The sequence below is a fragment of the Coffea arabica genome, chromosome 5e, assembly GCF_036785885.1.
Source record: "Coffea arabica cultivar ET-39 chromosome 5e, Coffea Arabica ET-39 HiFi, whole genome shotgun sequence".
Taxonomy (NCBI): Eukaryota; Viridiplantae; Streptophyta; class Magnoliopsida; order Gentianales; family Rubiaceae; genus Coffea; species Coffea arabica.
Genome location: NC_092318.1, coordinates 40980583 through 41003199, shown reverse-complemented (window position 1 = coordinate 41003199; position 22617 = coordinate 40980583). Strand labels below are relative to the sequence as shown.

Below are 22617 nucleotides of genomic sequence, written 5' to 3'. Positions count from 1 at the left end.
CAGGCTTCTTCACTATCCTAAACTAATGATTCCGTCTTCCCGTATTACAAGCTTTCAGCTTTCCTAATTTTCTCATCCTATGCGTAAAGCCAATAACACAAAACATAAAACAATAATTACCAACAACCCTCAATAACAGGGCCATCAATCACAGGCTTCGAATCCCCGCACCCCCTGGTATTGAAGGACATAGATGACTTTTCGTCATATTCAGTGTTTAGCATTATAGTTGGCCATAATATTTGATCACTGGTCTTAGGAAATTACTACCAAAAAAAGGGGAAAAAAACTTTTGAAGGAGAAATGAGATTGTGGTTCAATTTAACTACGGCATAAATGAAAACATTACTCAACCAAAAAAAATAAAAATAAGTAAACAAATGAAAGGCAAAAAGAGAAAGAAAAATGTTTTATAATTTACGGTGGCCTGTGTTATTTATTACGTTTGATCAATAAAAGGAACGAAAGGGAGTACTATAGGGGGAAAAAAACAATTTCATTACAATTACTATAGTATATCATATTCACAGTGCTAAAGTTCTAGAGTCCTAAGTCGATAAATTTTGTACAAAATAGAACGAATTTCAGGGAGGAAAAAAATTGAAATGATGATGGTAGAAATCACAGGAGGATGTAGAAATGTGAACAAAGTATACAACGTCACTTTTGCTCTTTCAACCTCAATCCAGGGAAGGTATTAGCTTTTTGTCAACACAACTACATGTTTTTTTTTTTTTTAACGCAACTACATGTTACGTTCTTACAGTATATTTCCACTTTCTCTATTGAGTTTTTGTTTTCAACTTCATGGTCTCTATCATGGAGGTCAAACAAGTTTTATAAGTTGGCATGTTGCTATGTTGCATTTTATTGCATGAAAAGAAAATGAAAATTTCAATGTTAGGCATATAATTATATAAGGTATATTTAACAAGTGTCTAGTGGACAATAGTTTAGAACAATTTCAAATGACTCTTAAAAAAATGAATTTTTTCATTCATCACATTTTACAAAATAAATTTTTTCATCCATCATTGATCATGTGTATGAATAGTTTTTTTTTTTTAAACCCATGTGCATATTTATCTGATTTCACTTGAATAATACGAATAGTATGTATACAACTATAATTAGCCTATTTAGACGAAATCAAATAGAGATATATTACATGTTATTCGTACTGTTCAGGTGAAATCTAATAGATATATATATATATATATATATATATATGGGTTGAAAAAACTTGTTAGTTTTTCACTCATGTTCATTTCCTTTTACTCAAAAATTGAAAACAAAGAAGACATTTAATCCTGAATATTGTCAAGTGTTTACATCGAATTGAACTTGGGCAGAAAAAATAAATAAAGGAAAAGTATGACAAAAAATAGTAAGTAATTGGTACTTTCAAATTTTAAAATAATCACACGGCATGTAATTCAACTGTTGGACTTAAAAGTGGCGAGCAGAAATTTCAAATTTAAACTGCAATTTGTTAGCATGACTATAGAATTCGAATTATGACCATTAAATAAATGGTCTCATTATACAACTCAATAAATGAATTATTTTCAAAAGAGAATATTGAACAGATTCACATGGTGAAATCAAATAGATATATACATGGGTTTAAAATAAAATTGTTAGTTTTAAACCCATGTATATAAATATTGAATAGCATATGTACAACTATAATTAATCTATTTAGATGAAATCAAACAGAGATATATTACATGCTATTCGTACTGTTCAGGTAAAATTAAATAAAAACATACATAGGTTTAATAAAAAGCTATTTATACACATGGTTAATGAGAGATGAAAAAATTTATTTTGTGAAATATGAGGGACGAAAAAATTTATTTCGTAAAATGTGAGGGATGAAACAATTCATATTGTAAAATGTGAGGGACTATAGATCGGATTATATAAAATTTTATTTGACAATTTTGCCCTTGAACAAATCTAAACAAATCTGAAAAAGACCAAGGAGAGTTGTTTCCATCTAACATATTGGACGTGAGGAATTTCATACTATTTGATAAACCAAAATCTAAAATCTATCTAATTTCACAAAAAAGAACAAAATATTTTTTTAAAAAAATATAACTTATTTTTATTAACACCTTGGACAATTAATAATCCATATCTTAGTTGATCTTCATTGTGCCAAAAAAGTGATTAATTTGATCATATTTCATCATATAATGTCAGAAGGTAATCTTTGTCATAATGTCAACTCTAATAACCATCCAAATACTGCACGTAAATTGAGGTGCAAAAGATTATGGAGATTAAGTTTTATATTTAATCCAACTCAACCAAATTCAACCCCTGGAAAGATGAACTGGAGTGGTGGTATCATCATTGTTCTTCTGGTTCATTTTATAATAAACTATGTTTACTTGCCTTATCTGCTACAGTTTGCCATATTTGGAGGATTAGGAATCACTTTATTTTTCAGAAATCATTATGGCCTATGGAACTTGTTATTCAAAGAATCACTAATGATGTGAAATTTGCTGTTTTTTCATGGAAGAAAGTGGAGAGATCAAGAAGAAACTGGGAAATTAGTTTTAGTTGGAATCTAGATCAAAAAATTTTTGTGTAGGAAGATGTAGACTTGTTGTTTTTTGGGGGTTTGAGTATGGCAGTTTGAACAGTGCGTTTGATGTATTTATGGTTTTTTTTTGGGTACTCCTGGAGCTCAGTTGTTTTGAATGATCAATAAAATTTTGAATTTGGCTTTTAAAAAAATTGAAAATAATATAATCGTTTAATTTCCACCATAAGCCTTAGTATACGTTCATAGAGCCTCTCCCCCATTCGATAGTGTGCTTGACTTGCAAAGAGCTTCGTTGGTGGGGTTAGTTGTGCACTTGTCCTAAATTGGCTCTTAGGCCCTAACACTTTGCAGATGGTCCAGTTGTACCCTTTGTATATCTTGTAACGAAGTTATCAACTTTTTAGTATCCACTCCTGGGTCCAGACTACAGGGAGTTCTTGTTTCTTTGCTATGCTATTATAGTTTTGAAGAATTAATTTTTCCTAAACTAACAATGTATATATATATTGTCAATATTGAATTAATGATAATTATGTAAAATTTGTATTTAAAATTCAATTTTTGCATATATGTCATAGATCCAATCAGTATATATAAGATTTATTCTTATTTAAATCCTACAGCATAGGTTGTGCAAAACAATGTCTATATATATTTCTCTAAACAATGTCTATATATATTAATAAAAATCATACTTTCATTCATGAAATTTGCATTAATAACAGAAGAAATATCCGACATCTACAGAGAGAACCAATTTTAAGATCTAGAGATGCATCATACTTGAGAAATAAACAAAAATAACATTCAAAAACTCAAAATATTCAACAAATTGATATCAACTTCTCTGAACCCAGTGAATATCTGTACACATATTTTACAGCTAAATTAACTGTTTCAAATTCAAATATCTTGTTAAGATCTAACAAAGCAGACTTCAGAAACTTTAGATATGATAACTAAATCTAAGAAAAATGATACGTAACAAGGGGAAAAAATTGCAAGAAAACTCTTGCTAAAAACTTAGAAGAAACAAAGCTCCCGTTAGAATACTCTAGTGTAAAAGAAAGCTTTCTTTAAGAAATCCTATGATAGGTTACGATTTTATTATTTATTTTTCCTATTACCTGATCCGATATGGATTAATTGTTAAATTCTACTTACTTTTAATATTTTACGCTTATTTCAGGGAGTATAACAAAAATATGATAACAAGTGCCAATTTAGTAGAAAAGGAGTCCAAATGATAGAGTCTGGGCATTTTTTAAAAAGAAGACGTTACGCCCATTTTGATAATTTCTGCGAAGGCAAGGACGGACGGAGGGCTTGGTCTTCTATTCCTTGTGGAGCCGCCGCAAGAAAAGAAAAAAAGAAGAGACGGAGACAGTAGTATTAGATAGGAAATACACATAGCAGAAGGGGGAGTATTTGGGGAGTTCCTTTTCCCTTTTTGACTTTTCCTCTTTTCGTCCTATTGTGCCTTTGCTTCCATCAGATGTGAAGGCAAAGAAAAGCAATTGAGCATTCTTTGTAATCTTGACTTTTCCTTCGTTGCCGAAGCGAATTGAATTTTCTTAATTTCGGAGTCAATGGCCGCTACTGTTGCTTCAATTTCCTGTGGGCTTTGTTCATCAAATATGAATTAATTTTTCCACTCTAGTCAAGAAATAACAGATGCTTTGGGTTGCCTAAAAAATTGTGAGATCGATTTAATTTAATTTTTTTCTTTTATTTATTGGTATTCGCATATTCCTTGATTGCTATGCTTATGGTTATTCAATTAATTGATTGTTTTGGATCCGAATAATTAGTTAATTTGGTAATCTATTGTCAATTAAGGCATTTAAGTCCGTAATTGTTTAATTGTCTTGAAATACTGACAACCGGCACAATTAGATTCGTGTCAGGGGGATATGCGGACTAATCTGAAATAACCCTGGTAGTGCGCTATTTTGTTAGAATAAGGCTCCTCTAATACATAAGGCAATTGGGGAATTAAATCTTACGGGCGTACCTAGAATTATCTTTCAATTAGAGCAGTGATTAACGGGCGTACCTTAATCACCGACACAGTAAGGAGGGGTTGACTGTCAGCGCTTGTTTGGCAATTATAACCTATTTATCAGTAAATAATTGGAACTGCATTTGTATCGATGATCAATTAGGTGAATCATTGCTGAAATTATTTCTTGGCTAGACCTCTAGTTATTATTACCCTGATTTTAGTGAATTGCCATTTGATTTTTAGTTGCCTATTTTATTTTATTTTTAATTATTTTCTTGTTTTAATTGTTTTAGACCTTTAATTATTGTTACTCTAAATTTAGTGAATTGTCATTTAATTTCTAGTTAGTTATTTATTTTTATTTTCTTATTCGAGTTTCTTTGATTGTCGTCGTTCATACAAAATTACCCCATGTTACTTTGGATTTCTTAAGAGACAAATATCCCCAATCCCTGAGGATACGACCCTACTTGCCCTGTCTACAAATTCATAATTATTTGTAAAAAAAGCCATCCCATTCGGGTATATCGGATCAAGCAAACTCTTCGGGAACTGGGTGAATCAAATAACCCATTGCACACCTAGAGTCCCTGCTCCAGTACTAGGAATTGGGTTTTGGTTATTTTAACTGGCAATTAGGTTAAATTTTATTATTGTACAGGCTTCGATAACCTGTTAATTTTTGGCGCCGTTACCGGGGACTGGCATTATTATTTGTTTCTTTTTGAGTTCATTTTTTGCTCTAATTTCCTGGTATTCTTCTAGTGCATGCCTCGTTCTTTTCGTACAGGTGAATTAATTTTTTACCCTGAGGTAGAAAAGACTGCGCGTAGGACAAGAAAGGAAACAGACAGCTCAGAGAGGAGCAATCCAGTGTTGCATCTCAAGAACTTAATCTAGAGGTTGAGTCAATGGATTTGCGTGTTGATAACTCAAGTGATTCAAACCAGGAGGAATTCACCATGGCGAATGCACAAACACTAAGGGAGTTGGCTGCTCCCAATTTAAATCAGCAACCTCTATGCATTACTTTCCCAAATTTAAATGATAACACTCCATTTGAATTAAAATCTGATCTAATTCATCTTTTACCATCATTCCATGGTTTACCAGGTGAGGAGCCGTATAAACACCTGCAAGAGTTTGATGTAGTTTGCAACAACATAAAACCCCCAGGTATTACAGAAGAGCAGATAAAAATGAGGGCATTCCCCTTCTCCTTAAAGGACTCTGCAAAAGACTAACTGTACTACCTGCCACCAGGTAGTATCACCACGTGGGACCAGCTAAAGAAAAAAATTCTTGGACAAATATTTTCTGGCGTCTCGAGCTGCAAGTCTAAGGAAGGAAATCTGCGGTATCAAGCAACACCCAGGCGAGTCCCTCTATGAGTATTGGGAAAGATTCAAGAAGTTTTGCATCAAGTGCCCCGAGCACCAGATAAGTGAGCAATTGCTCATTCAATACTTCTATGAGGGCCTACTTTTCAGGGACAAGAGTATAATCGATGTTGCAAGTGGAGGGACGTTAGTGAACAAGACTCCTCGGGCAGCATGGGAGCTAATTGAAGGAATGGTTGAGAATTCGCAGCAGTTTGGTACGGGGAGGATGTCCCAATGCGTAGGGTGAATGAGGTAGAAACATCCTCCATCCAGCAGCAAATTTTTGATTTGACATCCTTCGTGCGACAATTAGTTGTAGGAAGTGCCTCACAAGCCAAAGTGTGTGGGGTATGTGCTGCCGTGGGTCATTTTACAGAGGTGTGTCCACTGGTTCAGGAAGAAACTGCAGAGCAGGTGAGCATAGCTGGCCACGTGCCCTCGCCAAGACAGCCATACGACCCATACTCGAGTACATACAATCCGGGTTGGAGAGATCATCCTAACCTCAGCTATGGAGGATATAAGCAGTCGAATTTTGCACCAAACAGGCAGCAAGGGTACCCACAACAGTACCAATCTCGTCCTCCACTATCCCCTTCAAACTCAAGCCCGTCTATAGAAGAGATGATGAACCAATTAATTGCTAATCAACAAAAGACAGATTCTGACCTACAAAGTATGAGAAATCAACTGGACCAGATACCAGTAATGCAAAATCAGCTAAGTCAGATGGCAGTGGCAATCAATCGCCTTGAATCCCAAGTTTTTGGAAAATTGCCTTCTCAACCTGAATTGGACCTGAAGAATGTAAGTGCAATGACTTTAAGGAGCGGGAAGGAAATTCAGGGGCCTGAACTCATGATTCCAAAGGACAAGGATGAGAAAAAGGTCGAAAACAAGCTTGAGAAGAAGGACAGCAGTGGCACAAATCCAAAGGTACTTCCCGACCCAGTCATTATAGTTAAAACTAACCCGCTTCCCTTTTCTAGCAGATTGAAAAAACCAAAAAAGCAGGACAAGAAGAAGGAGATCTTGGAGGTGTTCCGCAAGGTAGAGATCAATATTCCCCTATTAGACGCCATCAAGCAAGTGCCGAAGTATGCAAAATTTTTGAGGGACATATGTGTCAATCGAAGACGACTGAGGGGAGATGAAAGGGTCATCGTGGGGGAGAATGTGTCAGCAGTTCTCCAAAGGAAGCTACCATCAAAGTGTGGGAATCTAGGTAGGTTTACTGTCCCATGTAAGATAGGTAATACTTTGATTAGAAATACCCTGCTGGACTTAGGAGTATTGATCAACGTAATGTCTAAATCTATGTATGCTTCTCTGAACCTCGGTCCATTAAAAGAAACCGAGATAATAATTCAATTAGCTGACCGAACAAATGCATACCCTGATGGGTTGGTCGAGGATATGCTGGTTAAAATTAATGAATTGATATTCCCGGCTGACTTTTATGTACTTGACATAGATGATGATCATTCCCCTGACTTCTCACCTTTGCTACTAGGTAGACCCTTTTTTAGCACAGCACAGACAAAAATTGACGTTAATAAGGGTACATTATCCATGAAATTTGATGGAGAACTAGTCCACTTTAATATTTTTGATACAATGGAACATCCTGTTAGCTCTCACCCTGTGTTTGCTATTCATGCTATTAATCTCTTTGTGCAAGAATTTTCTGAGTTTGCTTGTAGGGACAAATTCAAATTTACTGAGAACAAGTATAAGGGGATGAAAGCACTGTATGAGGTGAAAAGGAGTAGGAAATTAAGAAAGAAAGCTGTACTCAAAGGCTATTTGGATCCTAGAGAAGGGCCACCGATTTTCAGGAAAATTGAGTTACACCCAAATTGAAGAGTGGTGTTCAATGTCTAGCCAAAAACATTAAAGAAAGGCGTTCATTGGGAGGCAATCCAATTTTTTTTAATTGTTTGTTCGATTTTATTTGTTAATTTAAATATGTTTCCCTTGAATTTGACTGACTTCTGGCTTCAATTTTTGTTTTTGATGATTCATAGGTATCCCTCTAACATGACGCGCCCGCGTCAACTGGGCGCGTGGCACATTGCAATTTCCTGGTGCTTAGTAAAAGGGTTTCGATCCTCATGACGTGCCCGCATCAAGTCCCATGAAGAGCTCATGGTCAAATTCGTCAGAAGGGGTTCTTGTCCTCATGACGTGTCCGCGTCAAGTCACCTGGAGAGCTCCTCATTCTGTGCCTTCTTGACGTGCCCGCGTCACGTTCGCGGGAAAAGTAAGTATTCAAAAGAATTCAAGAACGGTTATTGATTTTCTGTTATTCTCTAATTTTTAATTTCAAAAATAAGTTTTGTAATAATAATGATATTAAAAAAATAATAAAATAAAAATAAAAAGTTATTATTATAAAAACAAAAATTTTTTCAATTTAAAAAATAAAAACAAAATAATAAAGTTGAAAAAAAACTTTCCGTAAAGGAAAAAAAAAAGAGGAATAAAAAACACACAAAAACTATTTTGTTTTCCTTTTCTTTCTTTTTCTTTCTTTTTTCTTTCTTTCTTTCTTTCCTTTCTTTTTCTTTCTTCCTATTTTCTTTCTTTCTTCTTCTCCGCTGTTTCTTCTTCTCGCTCGATTGAGCCCATCGCGCGCTGCCGCTGCTGAAGCTTGCCCTCCACCCGTTGCTCCACGCGTCGCCGCTGCCACTGGCAAGCAACTCGCCACAACGCCGACGACCACCACCATCCTCGCGTCCTTCTCGCAGCCGCGGAGGACCAGCTCGTCGCAGCACCAGCGCCACCGTCCCCTTCACTGTCCGCGCGCCTTGCTCCGCCGCGCCAAGCTCCACCAGCGACGACCAGCTCAAGCGCTGCCGTTCTTTCCTGGCCGCGACCTGAAGCCCTCGCGCGAGCTCTCCTTTTCTTCCCCAGCCCGTCTGCCTCCTCCTCTCGCCACTGCTATCCACTGTAGCCTCCCTCCCTCCCTCTCAGCTGCCCACTTGGCCAAGTGCGCAACCCTTTCTGTTTCCCTCGCACGCTGTCAACAGCCACGCCCCACCTCGCTCTTCTTCTACCTGTTCGGTCCCGGTTGGCAATGAGCCCGACCCGTCGACCCCCGATCATCCCCTTCCACCACCAGGGGCCTAAGAACTGGCGCCAGCTCCGGACGCAGATTGAGAATTTGGAGGCTTGGATGATTAACATCGACAACAATGTGGCTGCCATGGCACAAAATCTGGCGGCATTCATGCAGCACACGGGTTTTCCACCCCAAGTCCCGTCCCGCCTACCACTTTGACCCGATTTCAGGGGAGTTTTGTTGCCATTTCTTCTACTTTTGATATTCATTTGCTACATTAAGGGCAATGTATCGTTTAGGTGTGGGGGGAATTGGATCAGTTGGGGTGCCAGTTTTTCTAATTTTCAGTTTTTAGATGTTTGTTTTTTATTTTTAGTTTGTTATTTGTTCATTTTCACTTAGTCTCTTTCTTTCTTTCTAGTGATGAGCTCTCATATGAATGCCAAAGTTTGATGTTGGATCGTTGACTCTAAATCTACTCTTGCCAAGTTTTAATAATAAAGTGTATCGAGTTAATATGGTTGAATCCAAAACATCTCTTTGGTGAATATCGATGACTACTTGACTCTTTTGATTTCTTTTTAACTTTTCTAGGCATAGGGAATGACTGTTAGTATTTTCATGTGAATTGGTCCAATATTAACTTTAGTTCTCCATATTTGAAGAAATGAGGCTAGCGGCTGCTATTTTTGTTTTTTTTTTGCTATGTTATTTTGAGTTATTGTGTTATCTGGCTGTGAAATAAAGTTGACTGTACTCCGCTAGTCATTACTACTGAGTAACTGGGGTTTTTCACCTAAAGTGTCGATTTTCGCATCAAAAAATAGTAATTTCTATGAGTACGTGGTCGTATAGCGATAAGAGCTGAGTAACCGGATTCCTTCATTTGAAAAATATCGGAGTTCGTGTCAAAAGGCTCCAATGGTTAGAGACTAAGTCTTTTGTGCTTTTCGTCAAAAAAAAATTAGAAAACATGAAAAACAAAAAGTGAAGGTTGTGTTAGTGTGTGATAAAAGTCAGCTTGCCAATTTAGGGATTTAATGTTGAGATTTTGGTTAATATTTGGACCATTCGCTGATAAATGTTATGCGTTATTTCTTTTTCTTAGATTAGTTAACTTGGAATTGAAGGAGTTTGTGGTTTAGAAGCTAACCGGGGTGATGTTTCTCGGATTTTTATCACTGATGCTTGATTTATGATTTTCTTGGTATCTTGGCAATTTGGGAGATAGAGCAATAGCCATTGTCAAATATTGGTGTTTGTTTACTGTTCCTATGCTTGAGAACAAGCATGGTTTAGGTGTGTGGGGAATTAATAGGTTACGATTTTATCATTTATTTTATTATTAATTTCCCTTATTACCTGATTTGATGTGGATTAAATTTAGCAGAAAAGGAGTCCAAATGATAGAATTTGTGCCAGGGGTATCTTTGAAAAAGAAGACGTTACGCCTATTTTGGTAATTTCTGCGAAAGCAAGGACGGACGGAGGGCTTGGTCTTCTATTCCTTGTGGAGCCGCCGCAAGAAAAGAAAAAAAGAAGAGACGGAGACAGTAGTATTAGATAGGAAATACACATAGCAGAAGGGGGACTATTTTTTTTTTTTTTTTTGTCAAAAAGAAGGGGGACTATTTGGGGAGTTCTTTTTCCCTTTTTGACTTTTCCTCTTTTCGTCCTATTGTGCCTTTGCTTCCATCAGATGTGAAGGCAAAGAAAAGCAATTGGGCATTCTTTGTAATCTTGACTTTTCCTTCATTGCCGAAGCGAATTGAATTTTCTTAATTTTGGAGTCAATGGCCGCTACTGTTGCTTCAATTTCCTGTGGGCTTTGTTCATCAAATATGAATTAATTTTTTCACTCTAGTCAAGAAACAACGGATGCTTTGGGTCGCCTAAAAAATTGTAAGATCGATTTAATTTAATATTTTTCTTTTATTTATTGGTATTCGCATTTTTCTTGATTGTTATGCTTATGGTTATTTAATTAATTGATTGTCTTGGATCCGAATAATTAGTTAATTTGGTAATCTATTGTCAATTAAGGCATTTAAGTCCGTAATTGTTTAATTGTCTTGAAATAGTGACAACTGGCACGATTAGATTCGTGTTAGGGGGATACGCGGGCTAATCTGAAATAACCCTGGTAGTGCGTTATTTGGTTAGAATAGGACTCCTCTAATACGTAAGGCAATTGAGGAATTAAATCTTACGGGCGTACCTAGGGTTATCTCTCAATTAGAGCAGTGATTAACGGGCGTGCCTTAATCACCGACACACTAAGGAAGGGTTGACTGTCAGCGCTTGTTTGGCTGTTATAACCTATTTATCAGTAAATAATTGGAACTGCATTTGTATCGATGATCAATTAGGTGAACCATTGCTGAAGTTATTTCTTGGTTAGACCTCTAGTTATCATTACCTTGATTTTAGTGAATTGCCATTTGATTTTTAGTTGCCTATTTTATTTTATTTTTAATTATTTTCTTGTTTTAATTATTTTAGACCTTTAATTATTGTTACTCTAAGTTTAGTGAATTGTCATTTAATTTCTAGTTAGTTATTTATTTTTATTTTCTTATTCGAGTTTCTTTGATTGTCGTCATTCATACAAAATCACCCCCTGTGTTATTTTGAATTTCTTAAGAGACAAATATCCCCAGTCCCTGAGGATACGATCCTACTTGCCCTGTCTACAAATTCATAATTATTTGTAAAAAAAGCCATCCTATTCGGGTATATCGGATTAAGCAAACTCTTTGGGAATATGGTGAATCAAGTAACCCATTGCACACCTAGAGTCCCTGCTCTAGTACTTGGAATTGGGTTTTGGTTATTTTAACTGGCAATTAGGTTAAATTTTATTATTGTACAGGCTTCGATAACCTGTCATCCTAAAAGAGAAGAATACTCTCGTTAAGAATTTTAAAAAAGACTTTATTATACACCAAAACAAAAAACTATTAGTCGGATATAGTTAGAGAGAAGGTGATGTTTTGTTCAAAGGAAGAGGAGGAAGTTAGAGAGAAAGAGAAAAAATTTAAAGAGTAGATTAACATTACTAACTCTTTGAAAATGTATGATCTTCAAATAACTCAGATATTGTTAGCTTATTTAAATTCCATCCTGCAAAATGAGATTAATAATAACAAACACTAAATCCACGTCCATTCAACTAAAATTAGCACTTCGTAGAAGTTTTAATATTAAGGGTCTGTTTGGTTGGAAGTAAAATGTTTTCCTTGGGAAAATATTTTCCGTGGAAGTAATTTTCCATGAAAATCATTTCTCTTTCATCATTTTCAGGTGTTTGGTTAGCTTATTGAAAATATTTTCTTACTTCATTTTTCTGGTGTTTGTTTAACTTTTGAAATATTTTCACTTTTATCTCTATCTTTACTTTCTACACATTATAACTACATACTTCTTCCCATGCAAAATAAGAAAATTTATCTCATTGTTTAATTTTAAAAAATCTTGGAGAAACGTATATATGAATAAAAAATATCTCCTTAAGCAATAAACAAATTGCTGGCCATTTAGTGTCAAATATCAATCACATGCAATGCTTATTGTGACATATATCTTGCACTCTCACTGCTAAAAGTTGCTCTAGAAAAGAATGTCCCTATTATACATAATTAATTACTAGCATAGGATGAGCAGGATGAGATTTTTTTTTTATTTTGAATATACTAGGGGGAGGGTTGGGTTGGGTTAGGTGGTACGGGGGAGGGAGTGTAAGGAAGAGGTCTTGGGTTCGAGTCCTCCTGTTTACACTTAAAAAAAAAAAAAAAAGAACATACTACAAGATGTTTTCAGTAAGTTTGGAACATACTACAGGCGGGATACATGCATTTCGGAAAACAACTTCAGTAAGTTTGGAAGGGAAGTTGTTTTCCATAAGATGAGTGAAAATATTTTACATAGGAAAATGTTTTCAGTAACTTTTGTGCAACCAAACACGGGAAATTAGGAAAATATTTTCTTGGAAAACATTTTCACCCGAAACAAACGGACCCTAACTGTAATCATTGAGGCATCAATGTTGTGAATATGGGATAGAGTGGTTTAGGTTTAGTACCTTCCTTTAATGCTGATAGTTCGTTCAGTAATATAAAACAGAAATTGATGCACACTGGATCACCATCTAAAATTACTGCTTTAAGAATTTAAGCTTGAATGTTGAATTCATCCAAAGCCAGTTCATGCCAAGATTCATGGCAGAATCTTATGATTAAAATACTGATTATGATTCCATTAGCGGACTTTCAATGACGAAATTAAGTACATGAACGCGAATGTCGATGCCCAAAGAGTAGAAATAAGGGAAAGAGAATATTTTTTTTTATATAAGACAAAAGTCAATATTATTAATAAATTAGTTAGAAATTGTCTAGTATGATTTTGCTTGTCAAAGAAAACTGTATTAATGGTAGAAAATACGTAAAATGTATCACATATATATCTGATTTGAAAAAGCATTAGATTTAACAAAATTATAAAATATAAAAATTACACTATAAATAAAAAATCATTAAATTTGACTAAGTACACAGGCTGCTCCATAAATTACAATGCATGTCCATGTCTATTCTCTCTGATCTGTTGTTCAACTAGTTCAAATTCCAAACTAATGTTGAGATATGACAAAAAGATCCAAGAAATTCTATATCTAACATATAGATCTGAAAAAAAAAACTCTTAGATTTGAGAAAATAATAACAAACAAAAAACTAAACAAAACTTCCACTAGAATAGCCTAGGAGATAGAGACAAAAACTCTCACTAGTAAACATTAGGCAAGAGAAAACTCTTACTAGGATACTGTAGGAGAGAGTTTATTAAACATTAAAAAAAAAAAAAGCAGAGGAAGAGGAAGGGAGACCTTAAATTGAGACTAAGATTTTTCTTCTTTGGACGAAGAATGGTGGAGAGAAGGTTAAGAGTAGGGAAAGGGAATACTTATTTATCCATTAAAAAACTAGTAATAATTCCTTAATTTATAGTACTAGTGCTGGTAAATTAATTAACAAGTTGGCCACCATCTGTTAATTAATTGATTAAGCACAATAATTGAACCAAAGGAGAGGAGGTAGAAGTTGACGAAGCAACATGAACAGAGACATTGGACATTCGGAATTGGGTGAAGGAGCAAACTGAATTCAGAAATGCTTACAAGTTTTTATATTCATTTTTGACTCAGAGGACAAATCAATTAAGAGCTGACTTTTAAACAACCCCTGATTGAAGGAAGCTTAAAAAATTAAGATACTTTGTAAGTGCTAACTAGTACATGGTATATTTTTTTAGGTACTTTGTAAGCACTACCTAGTACATGGTATATTCTAGTACTATAAAAGCCATATGAAACCATGCAAATCGCTTAATTCAAATGCAGGGGAAAATTGGAGTGATCCCAAAGAAAATTTAATTGTAAGAAAGAAATTAGAGGAATGGCTGCTAATCCTGGGATTGGGAGCTCTATAGCTCCCCGTGAGCAAGTAGTAGTTGTTCATCGGGAGGCCATTCAAGATCAACGCGCCACCAAAACAACCATCACCGATATCAAGGACCGGAAATTCTCATGGGGCAAACTCCGCCGCATCGACTCTCTTGATTTGGAGGCCGGTAGAATTTCCGGCCATCATGGCGGCCACGGCTCCAAGGTTAATTCCTATTGATAGTACTAGTCCACCTGCCTATTCTAGTTTTTTTTTTCGGTTTTTTCTATCTCTTTCTACTTCTAAATTGATTATGAAAAGTTAAGGGATAATTTCAGAAACCTCCCCTAAGGTTTTTGACAATTTCATTGAATTCCCCCGAGATTTAAAAAATTACACATATCTCTCTTGTTATTTAAAATGATAATTTCACCCTTAAATATTTTAATGAATTTCTCTTGCTTGGTATGCTTATACTTAGAATGGGTTTTAAAATAATTTTTTCATTCTTTTTCCTTTTTATTCCTTTTTTTAATTTTTCGCCAATAAAACTGTAAAACACCCACTATTGCCTCTAGGTTTAATGTCCAATTAGTTATTTTTTTGATGAATTAATTTTATATGTAATCTAATATTTTTGCTGATCTTTGTTTTCTATTTTTGGTATTAAAATTAACAATAAATAAAAAAAGAAATGGTCCAAAAGCACTACTAAATTATGAGAATCCCACTACTCCAAAAATTTATAAACTCTAAATGAATTATTTCAACATTTTCTTTTCTATCCTATAAATCTAATCTGTAATAAAACACCATCAAAAATATCATATCATAGTAATAAAAGTATTATTATAGTTGTTTATTAAATAATAGATATGGACATAAAAAATTTGGCACCTTTTCCTTATAATTATACTAAATAATCTTATAATTGTATAGGAAAATAAATTAAAACTCATTTCACAAGGGCATTTTTAGATATTCATTTAAAAAATTGTCCAAGTCAATAGTATTTTAAGGTTTTGTTTCTAAAACTATCAAATCAAGGGAGGTAAGTGTAATTTTTCAAACCTTAGGTGAACTCAGTTAAATTGTTTGAAACCTTAGGAGAGGTTTCTAAAATTATCCCAAAAGTTAAATCATAAATTAGTGCCATGAGTTTTGGTATTCAATTTTGCAAAGATAAAATTTGTGTTTCAAAGCTATCCATGCCTAGAGCGTTTTCTCATGCTAATAAGATCTTAAATTGATAATAAAATAATGGAAAAAAAGTTCAAAGTTCAGAAATAAGAGGTACTGAACTCAAATATTACAAATGTTAATTTAGGTTAATATAATATCTATTTCATATTTTGGGAGAAATTGTAATCTTGTCACTTGAAATTTAAGGATATGTGTATGTTTATTCCCTAATTGTGGTTTAATTGTACTCTTTAAAAAGAAAAGTTTTATTCTCGCTATAATGTTATTATTTATACCATTTGTCCACCATTCTATTCTTCTTTAGCTTAGTTTTGTCTACATGTAGTTGTGGTGGAGCATCTTATTGCCGTAACTTTGCGCAATTGGCTTTTTTCAATTTACGAAACAACCTAAAGTATAGTCGAAGAATACCAAAGATATTAGGATTTTAATCAAATGATGCCTTAATAATGCAGGATTTAGGTTGGATAAAGACGTTGAGTTTGGCATTTCAAAGCCTAGGTGTTATTTATGGAGACATCGGGACTTCTCCGCTATACGTTTTTTCTAGTACTTTTCCTGATGGAATAGACGACAAAAACGACATCCTTGGGGTGTTGTCTCTCATTATCTACACCATCATTTTGGTGCCCATGATCAAGTATGTCTTTATTGTCTTGTGGGCAAACGACAAAGGTGATGGTAAGTACTTTGCTAAACGTCATTAGCATCATTATCATCAGTTTTTAAACAGTTTCTCGAAAAAATATCAGGCATGACTGATTCATCCCTTATGTTTATGTAAAGCAGATCAACCAATAAAACTCAAAATTTAACCTTTGACTTGAATACATTTATGACCTTTGACTTCCTAGTGCATGTAGAAGAGTTGTTAATTATGCTCATCAAACTAACGAGAAACTGGATATGAGTTTTTAAAATGTGGGATTAATTCTACTTTGTACCTTTCAACCATATCTAAATTCGTAATTTGATTCCTAAATTTTTTTAAAAAATTCATATTTTAATCCATAAAGTATAAATCTGTTTCACTTAAATATAAAATCTGTCTCACTTTAAGGACTAAAGTATGAAAGATTTTATATATTACGGACTAAAGTGGAATAGCCTTTTAAGTAAGTGACTAAAGTATACATAATTTTATAGTTTATGGATTAAAGTAGCAGAGCCTTTAATTAAGTGGGATGGATGTTATCCTTTAGTGACCAAAGTGTCTCATTTTAAAATTTAGAAACCAAAGTGAAAATTGGGATATAGTTGAAAGATGCGAAGTAGAATCAATCCTAAGTTTATTTTGATTAAATCTTAGTTTTCATCCCACTATTCGTAGGTTATCAGTTTTAGTAGGTTAAGTTGTTGTTGGTATGTATTCATGTGGTCATTAAGGGTTACTTGTAATCATATTTATTAAAAAAAAAAAATTGACTTTTTCAAGTACGGAAATACTATCTGATCAAGCTATTTCAGAGGTCCTAATTCTTAAATTTATGACAAGCTTGATATCGTTTTGCTGTTGTTTTACATCTAAAAGAAAGATACATAAATAAGCAATTCTTGCAAAATGCAACAAGTGATGCATGTTCATTTGCAGGCGGGACATTTGCTCTCTACTCCTTGATTTGTAGACATGCGAAGGCGAGCCTAATTCCAAACCACCAGCCAGAGGACAGGGAGGTTTCTAACTACAAGTTGGATATACCCTCCAACCAGCTGAGAAGAGCTCAAATGGTCAAGGAAAAACTTGAAAGCAGCACCAATGCGAAAATGGTGCTTTTCATTGTTACCATCCTTGGAACTTCAATGGTAATTGGTGATGGGGTCCTCACTCCCTGCATTTCAGGTCAGACCCTTTATCACCGGATACTTATTACTTTCAAAGTTGATCGAAATATGCTAAATAATTTGAGGAATAGAATTCAGTAAATTTTTCATTGAAGGCAGTCATAGGACATTATAAAAAGATATCATTGATATAAATGTTCAAATTCTGGAAAAATGGTGATTGTATATAAGCATTCAGCATCCTAACAGTAGTAGAGACGAAAAAGATAAGGGTAGGAACAATTAAAATACAAAGCTTAGATTGGTGGCCAAGATTTGGCGACCAACACAAAAAGGAAAAATGCAAGTCTTAGATCAGGCCATGTAATTCTAACAAGATTGATATGTACTGGTTTCAGTGAACGGTACCTAAATATTGCATCTTTGTGACAAAATCGTACAAGTTCAGCTGTTCATGTCCCTTCCCTAGAGGACATGGGAAGGTTTTAGAGGCATCATCCTGTGGACGTTATCTTGAACTTTGCTTTTACATTTAATATATTACACAACAATTAACACTACGTAAAATGCTCATGGTCTTCATTTTGCAGTTCTATCCGCTGTGAGCGGGATTCCATCCCTAGGCCAAGGTATTACATTTACATAAGACAGACTTGCATTTGGATTTCCGTACACGCGTATATTTACACGTAATGCAATGGTACTCCAAGTTTGCATAACAAACTTAATGAATTTCCAGATGCGATCGTGGGAATTTCAATTGTGATATTGATTATTCTTTTCTGCGCCCAACGCTTTGGAACTGACAAGGTTGGCTTCACATTTGCACCTGCAATCTGCTTGTGGTTTTTGTTCATATCTGGTATTGGCCTCTATAATTTGTTCAAGCATGATGTTGGGGTCCTACGTGCTTTCAATCCAAAATACATTGTTGATTACTTCAAAAGAAATGGCAAGAAAGGATGGATATCCCTAGGTGGAGTTGTCCTATGCATTACAGGTTAGTGGCTAAACACTCTCAATTTCAATTAGGATAATGTGGCTAGTTAGTGTATCCTCACCAGCAAATGGTCACATGAATCAGGGACTGAAGCTATGTTTGCTGATTTGGGCCACTTTAGCGTGAGAGCCGTTCAGGTATGTCACTCAAATAGTCAAATATCACCAATTATTTCGCTCTCCTAAAATATGAACTAAGCTATTTGTTTCTTAATTTGACCTTAATTTCGTAAGACCTCATTCAGGTTAGTTCATTGTACAAGATAAAATAAGATTTTCTTTCCATCAATTTTTCATATTCAGCAATTTTTTAACAGGATAAGCATAAATTTTGAAATCTCCTAGTATTAAAAATTCAAGCTACTCGAACTCAATCTGAGCCATGAAGTGGAGTTCCACCACATTTTCAAGGTTGTTGCAGACATAAACCAGATTCTAATTATATATTCTTTGGACCAATAATGCTTATCTCCGCCTACTTAGCTGCATATTCTGATATAAAGAAAATATCATGCTTTATGGAGGTGACTGTGTATTTTGTGTATCGTCAATATAATCAAACTGCTGACTTTATGGCTAGTTATCTCATAGGGTATATAAAGTTATTTTTGAGTCAAACATTCCCCTTGATCTTTTTAGAATTATAGGGAAAGATAAAAGAACAGAAAATTGACTATTAGATCGTAAATTCTTATATTTTGTTTATATAAAACTCACCAATTATCCAAAACAAAAAAGATTGCTTATAAATTTACGGGTGACTGCTAGCTTGATTTCATGCCAATTTTATTCCTGAAAAATGACAATACATAGAAGGAAAAATTAATGCCAATCCTGATAATATATGTGGGGAACATTATACATTGTGATCTTCCAACTTTTCCATAATTCTGCAGATCAGTTTCTCCAGCATAGTGTTCCCAGCTATACTAGCAGCTTATATAGGGCAAGCTGCATACCTGATGAAGTTTCAAGATCATGTCAGTAAGACATTCTACGATTCAATTCCAGGCAAGTGCCTACCGTTAGCCATGGATTATGGAAAGAATTTGTAGATTTCTACCATGTTCGTAAAGAATAAACCACTTGTCAATAACTTACTAATAAATTGAATATCTGAATAAACAGATCCAATTTATTGGCCTACATTCGTTATAGCCGTGGCTGCAGCCATTATTGCCAGTCAAGCTATGATATCCGGAGCCTTTGCAATTATTTCTCAGTCCCTTAGTCTTGGTTGTTTCCCAAGGGCTAAAATTATTCATACTTCTGCCAAGTATGAGGGCCAGGTTTACATTCCTGAGGTCAACTACATCCTCATGATTGCTTGTGTCCTGGTTACTTGGGGCTTCAAATCTACTACAAAGATCGGCAATGCCTATGGTAATCGCGATTTCCATACTTTTGAATTTAGAATAGAAGTACATAGTAATCAAGGATGGATATGCTCTATGACATATTTGGATTCGTCCAGTAAATTCCATTTATTTAATTGTTCATTTTACCTTGAACATTGGTTTTGGCAATTACGTATAATTTCTTGACTAAGGATCCGAGAACATGGTTTTTATCTTGATGAGTGAAGGATTTACTAAAAATTAGATCACCAGGAGAATATTTTGCTGTTTGATTCAATTGCAACTTTTGAGAGGCTTATTTAAAATGCACAAAACATTTCAATGACAAAGTATCTAGGATTGTTCCACATTTGAACTCAATTTTTTATATTTCAATTTTTGCACACTACATATATCACCTATGAAATAAATTACAAACAATTTCGAATTTTTACAACTGATATTCAGAGCTAATACTATATGATTGATATATAGAGGGATCCTGCATTTGCCATAAATCGGGAGGATCCTAGTGAAATGAAGTTTGGGGACAAACTTATTTGAAAAACTGCAGAGACCTTCATCTGGTTGTTGAGTCAAATAGCAAAAGAATAAAACAAAATAAAGTAAAATATACGTGGAATTATGGATTATTCTATTTTGTGACAGCAAACATTCTGATACAGGTATTGCTGTGGTTGCTGTCATGGTGATAACAACTTCTCTACTCACATTAATTATGCTTGTGATATGGAAGGCAAGCATATGGTGGATTGCTATATTCTTTGTGGTATTTATGTCCATAGAGATGACATATCTGTCATCTGTACTCTACAAATTCAAAGATGGAGGATATCTTCCTTTGGCTTTTGCACTTGTCTTGATGATAATCATGGGAATCTGGCATTACGTCCACAAGCAGCGTTACTTGTTTGAGCTCAACAACAAGGTATCCAGCGACTATGTTAGGGACTTGGCCAAAAATCCACAAATAAAAAGAGCACCTGGAATTGGATTGTTGTATTCTGAACTCGTCCAGGGTATTCCACCAATATTTCCCCATTTTGTTTCTAACATTCACTCAGTTCACTCGATCATCGTGCTGGTTTCCATCAAGTCTATCCCGGTCAGTAAAGTGGCATTGGATGAAAGGTTTCTGTTTCGACAAATTGAGCCTAGAGATTACAGGGTTTTTCGATGTGTAGTAAGGTATGGATACAATGACCGAATCGAGGATTCTGAGGTTTTTGAGCAGCAGCTAGTGGAGAACTTGAAGGAGTTCATAAGACATGAGTATTTTGTCCATGTAAGTGGGCATATAGAGCCTGATTTTGTAAACGTCCAGCAACATTCAGGATTGCTGTTGAAAGATGGAAAACCTCGACGATCCAGTGCATCTGTAGTTCATATCGAGGAATCATTACCACAGGCACAACAAAGTGTATCGCAAAATTCGTCAAACTCAATCCAATCATTCAATGAGGCCAAATCAATCAATTCCTCGATCAGGCTTGCCGCAGGGTCCAATCAGTTGGGTCTGGAAGATGAGCTACAGGCTGTGGATAAAGCCTCAGAGCAAGGTGTGTTTTATCTTTTGGGTGAAGCAAAAGTTGTGGCAAAACAAGATTCATGCTTCTTCCGTAAGTTTATTGTCAACAATGCCTATAGTTTCCTGAGGAAGAATTTTAGGCAAGGGGAAAAGGTATTGGCCATTCCTAAGACTAGGCTATTAAGGGTTGGGATGGTGTATGAAATTTAACTTCCAAAACGATCGAAATATAGCTATCTTTTGTATAGTAAGCACAAAGGGTCAAAAAAAAAAAACAAAAATAGCCACTAAGCTATTTTGAGAGTTACCGAACTATTTTTTATTTCAAATTGCCACTCAACGGGCAGTCTTTGGTTCTGCCATCAAATCAAAGGGTATTGGGGTTTGTTGTTGTTTACGACAAAATAAATGGGTAAATAACTATTTATGACCTTGTAGTTGATTTTGCATTTTATCATACAATCCCACTATTATTTTATATTGTCTACTTGATTCCCTGTGATTTTCTATAAAAGCAGTATATTGACCTAAAGCACCTCTGTTACATTGTTTGATCTAGACTCACTCTAGAATTCTTGTGAAGCATGAAATTTGGCACACAGTCAAATCCTAACGTCCACTTAACCCCTATGATTTCACATCCAACTACATAATACCTTCATGATTTTGTACAAAGTGGTTAAATCCATATTATGTTTCATATTAAGTGAGGGTATAACTGGTATTTCAATTAATGATATCACTCGAGATACTTCCTGTCTGTTCAGAAAACCATAGACGGGTTAAAATACATCATATTGTACCATAAGAGGATTATGTGGTACAGAGTAAGATAGGGAAATAAATAGTAAGTTGCCCAAAATATAAGGTGACATATAATTTCGGTCCCTGATATTTGGTCTGTATGCCAAACTAAAAAATTTAGGCTAAAAAATTTAGTCCCCAAAGATTCTAATTTTAGGTAAATTTAGGAGAATTGACAAAATTTCATAATAACTAATGCTTAAGATCAAAATTTTTCATTAGTCAAAAGCTTTGACTTTGTATTTTTAGTCCATAATATTTGGAATTTCGATTACTATGGTTCCTTAGATTTCAAGTAGTTATAATAATTTTAAGATGAAATGAATTCTAAATTGAATTAAATATAGGACAAATGTATTCTTAAATCCCTATATACTTTTTCATAAAAAAAATTATATCGGCGCATGATGTCAACATTTAGCTTCAAGAAAATCTTTTTGTTAAGTAAGTTACAATTATATAACACTAAATAAGAAAATGAAAATAAG

The 22617-nt window shown here is 34.6% G+C and overlaps 2 protein-coding genes across 2 annotated transcripts; both read left to right on the top strand.

Moving 5' to 3' along the window:
- Nucleotides 1–5479: 5479 nt before the first annotated feature.
- On the top strand, nt 5480–7813 carry LOC113687354 (uncharacterized). Its single transcript, XM_027204979.1, has 5 exons — nt 5480–5744; nt 5832–5943; nt 6059–6165; nt 6270–7511; nt 7632–7813. Exons 1-5 carry the CDS (start codon nt 5480–5482, stop codon nt 7811–7813), a joined length of 1908 nt encoding a protein of 635 aa, XP_027060780.1.
- Nucleotides 7814–14418: 6605 nt separating this feature from the next.
- Nucleotides 14419–21770, top strand: LOC113687353 (potassium transporter 5-like). Its single transcript, XM_072048665.1, has 9 exons — nt 14419–14680; nt 16114–16339; nt 17250–17498; nt 18031–18069; nt 18180–18440; nt 18525–18577; nt 19336–19450; nt 19568–19822; nt 20463–21770. Exons 1-9 carry the CDS (start codon nt 14468–14470, stop codon nt 21533–21535), a joined length of 2484 nt encoding a protein of 827 aa, XP_071904766.1. The 5' UTR covers nt 14419–14467; the 3' UTR covers nt 21536–21770.
- Nucleotides 21771–22617: the final 847 nt, after the last annotated feature.

What these genes read in the sequence shown, in the direction of transcription:
- LOC113687354 (XM_027204979.1), top strand. Translation starts at nt 5,480, where the DNA reads ATGGATTTGCGTGTTGATAACTCAAGTGATTCAAACCAGGAGGAATTC. An exon ending in CAACAACATAAAACCCCCAG is followed by an intron (nt 5,745 to 5,831) that starts GTATTACAGAAG and finishes ACCTGCCACCAG; the next exon opens with GTAGTATCACCACGTGGGAC. An exon ending in CGGTATCAAGCAACACCCAG is followed by an intron (nt 5,944 to 6,058) that starts GCGAGTCCCTCT and finishes CCTACTTTTCAG; the next exon opens with GGACAAGAGTATAATCGATG.
- LOC113687353 (XM_072048665.1), top strand. Translation starts at nt 14,468, where the DNA reads ATGGCTGCTAATCCTGGGATTGGGAGCTCTATAGCTCCCCGTGAGCAA. An exon ending in ATGGCGGCCACGGCTCCAAG is followed by an intron (nt 14,681 to 16,113) that starts GTTAATTCCTAT and finishes TTAATAATGCAG; the next exon opens with GATTTAGGTTGGATAAAGAC. An exon ending in GATTCCATCCCTAGGCCAAG is followed by an intron (nt 18,070 to 18,179) that starts GTATTACATTTA and finishes ATGAATTTCCAG; the next exon opens with ATGCGATCGTGGGAATTTCA.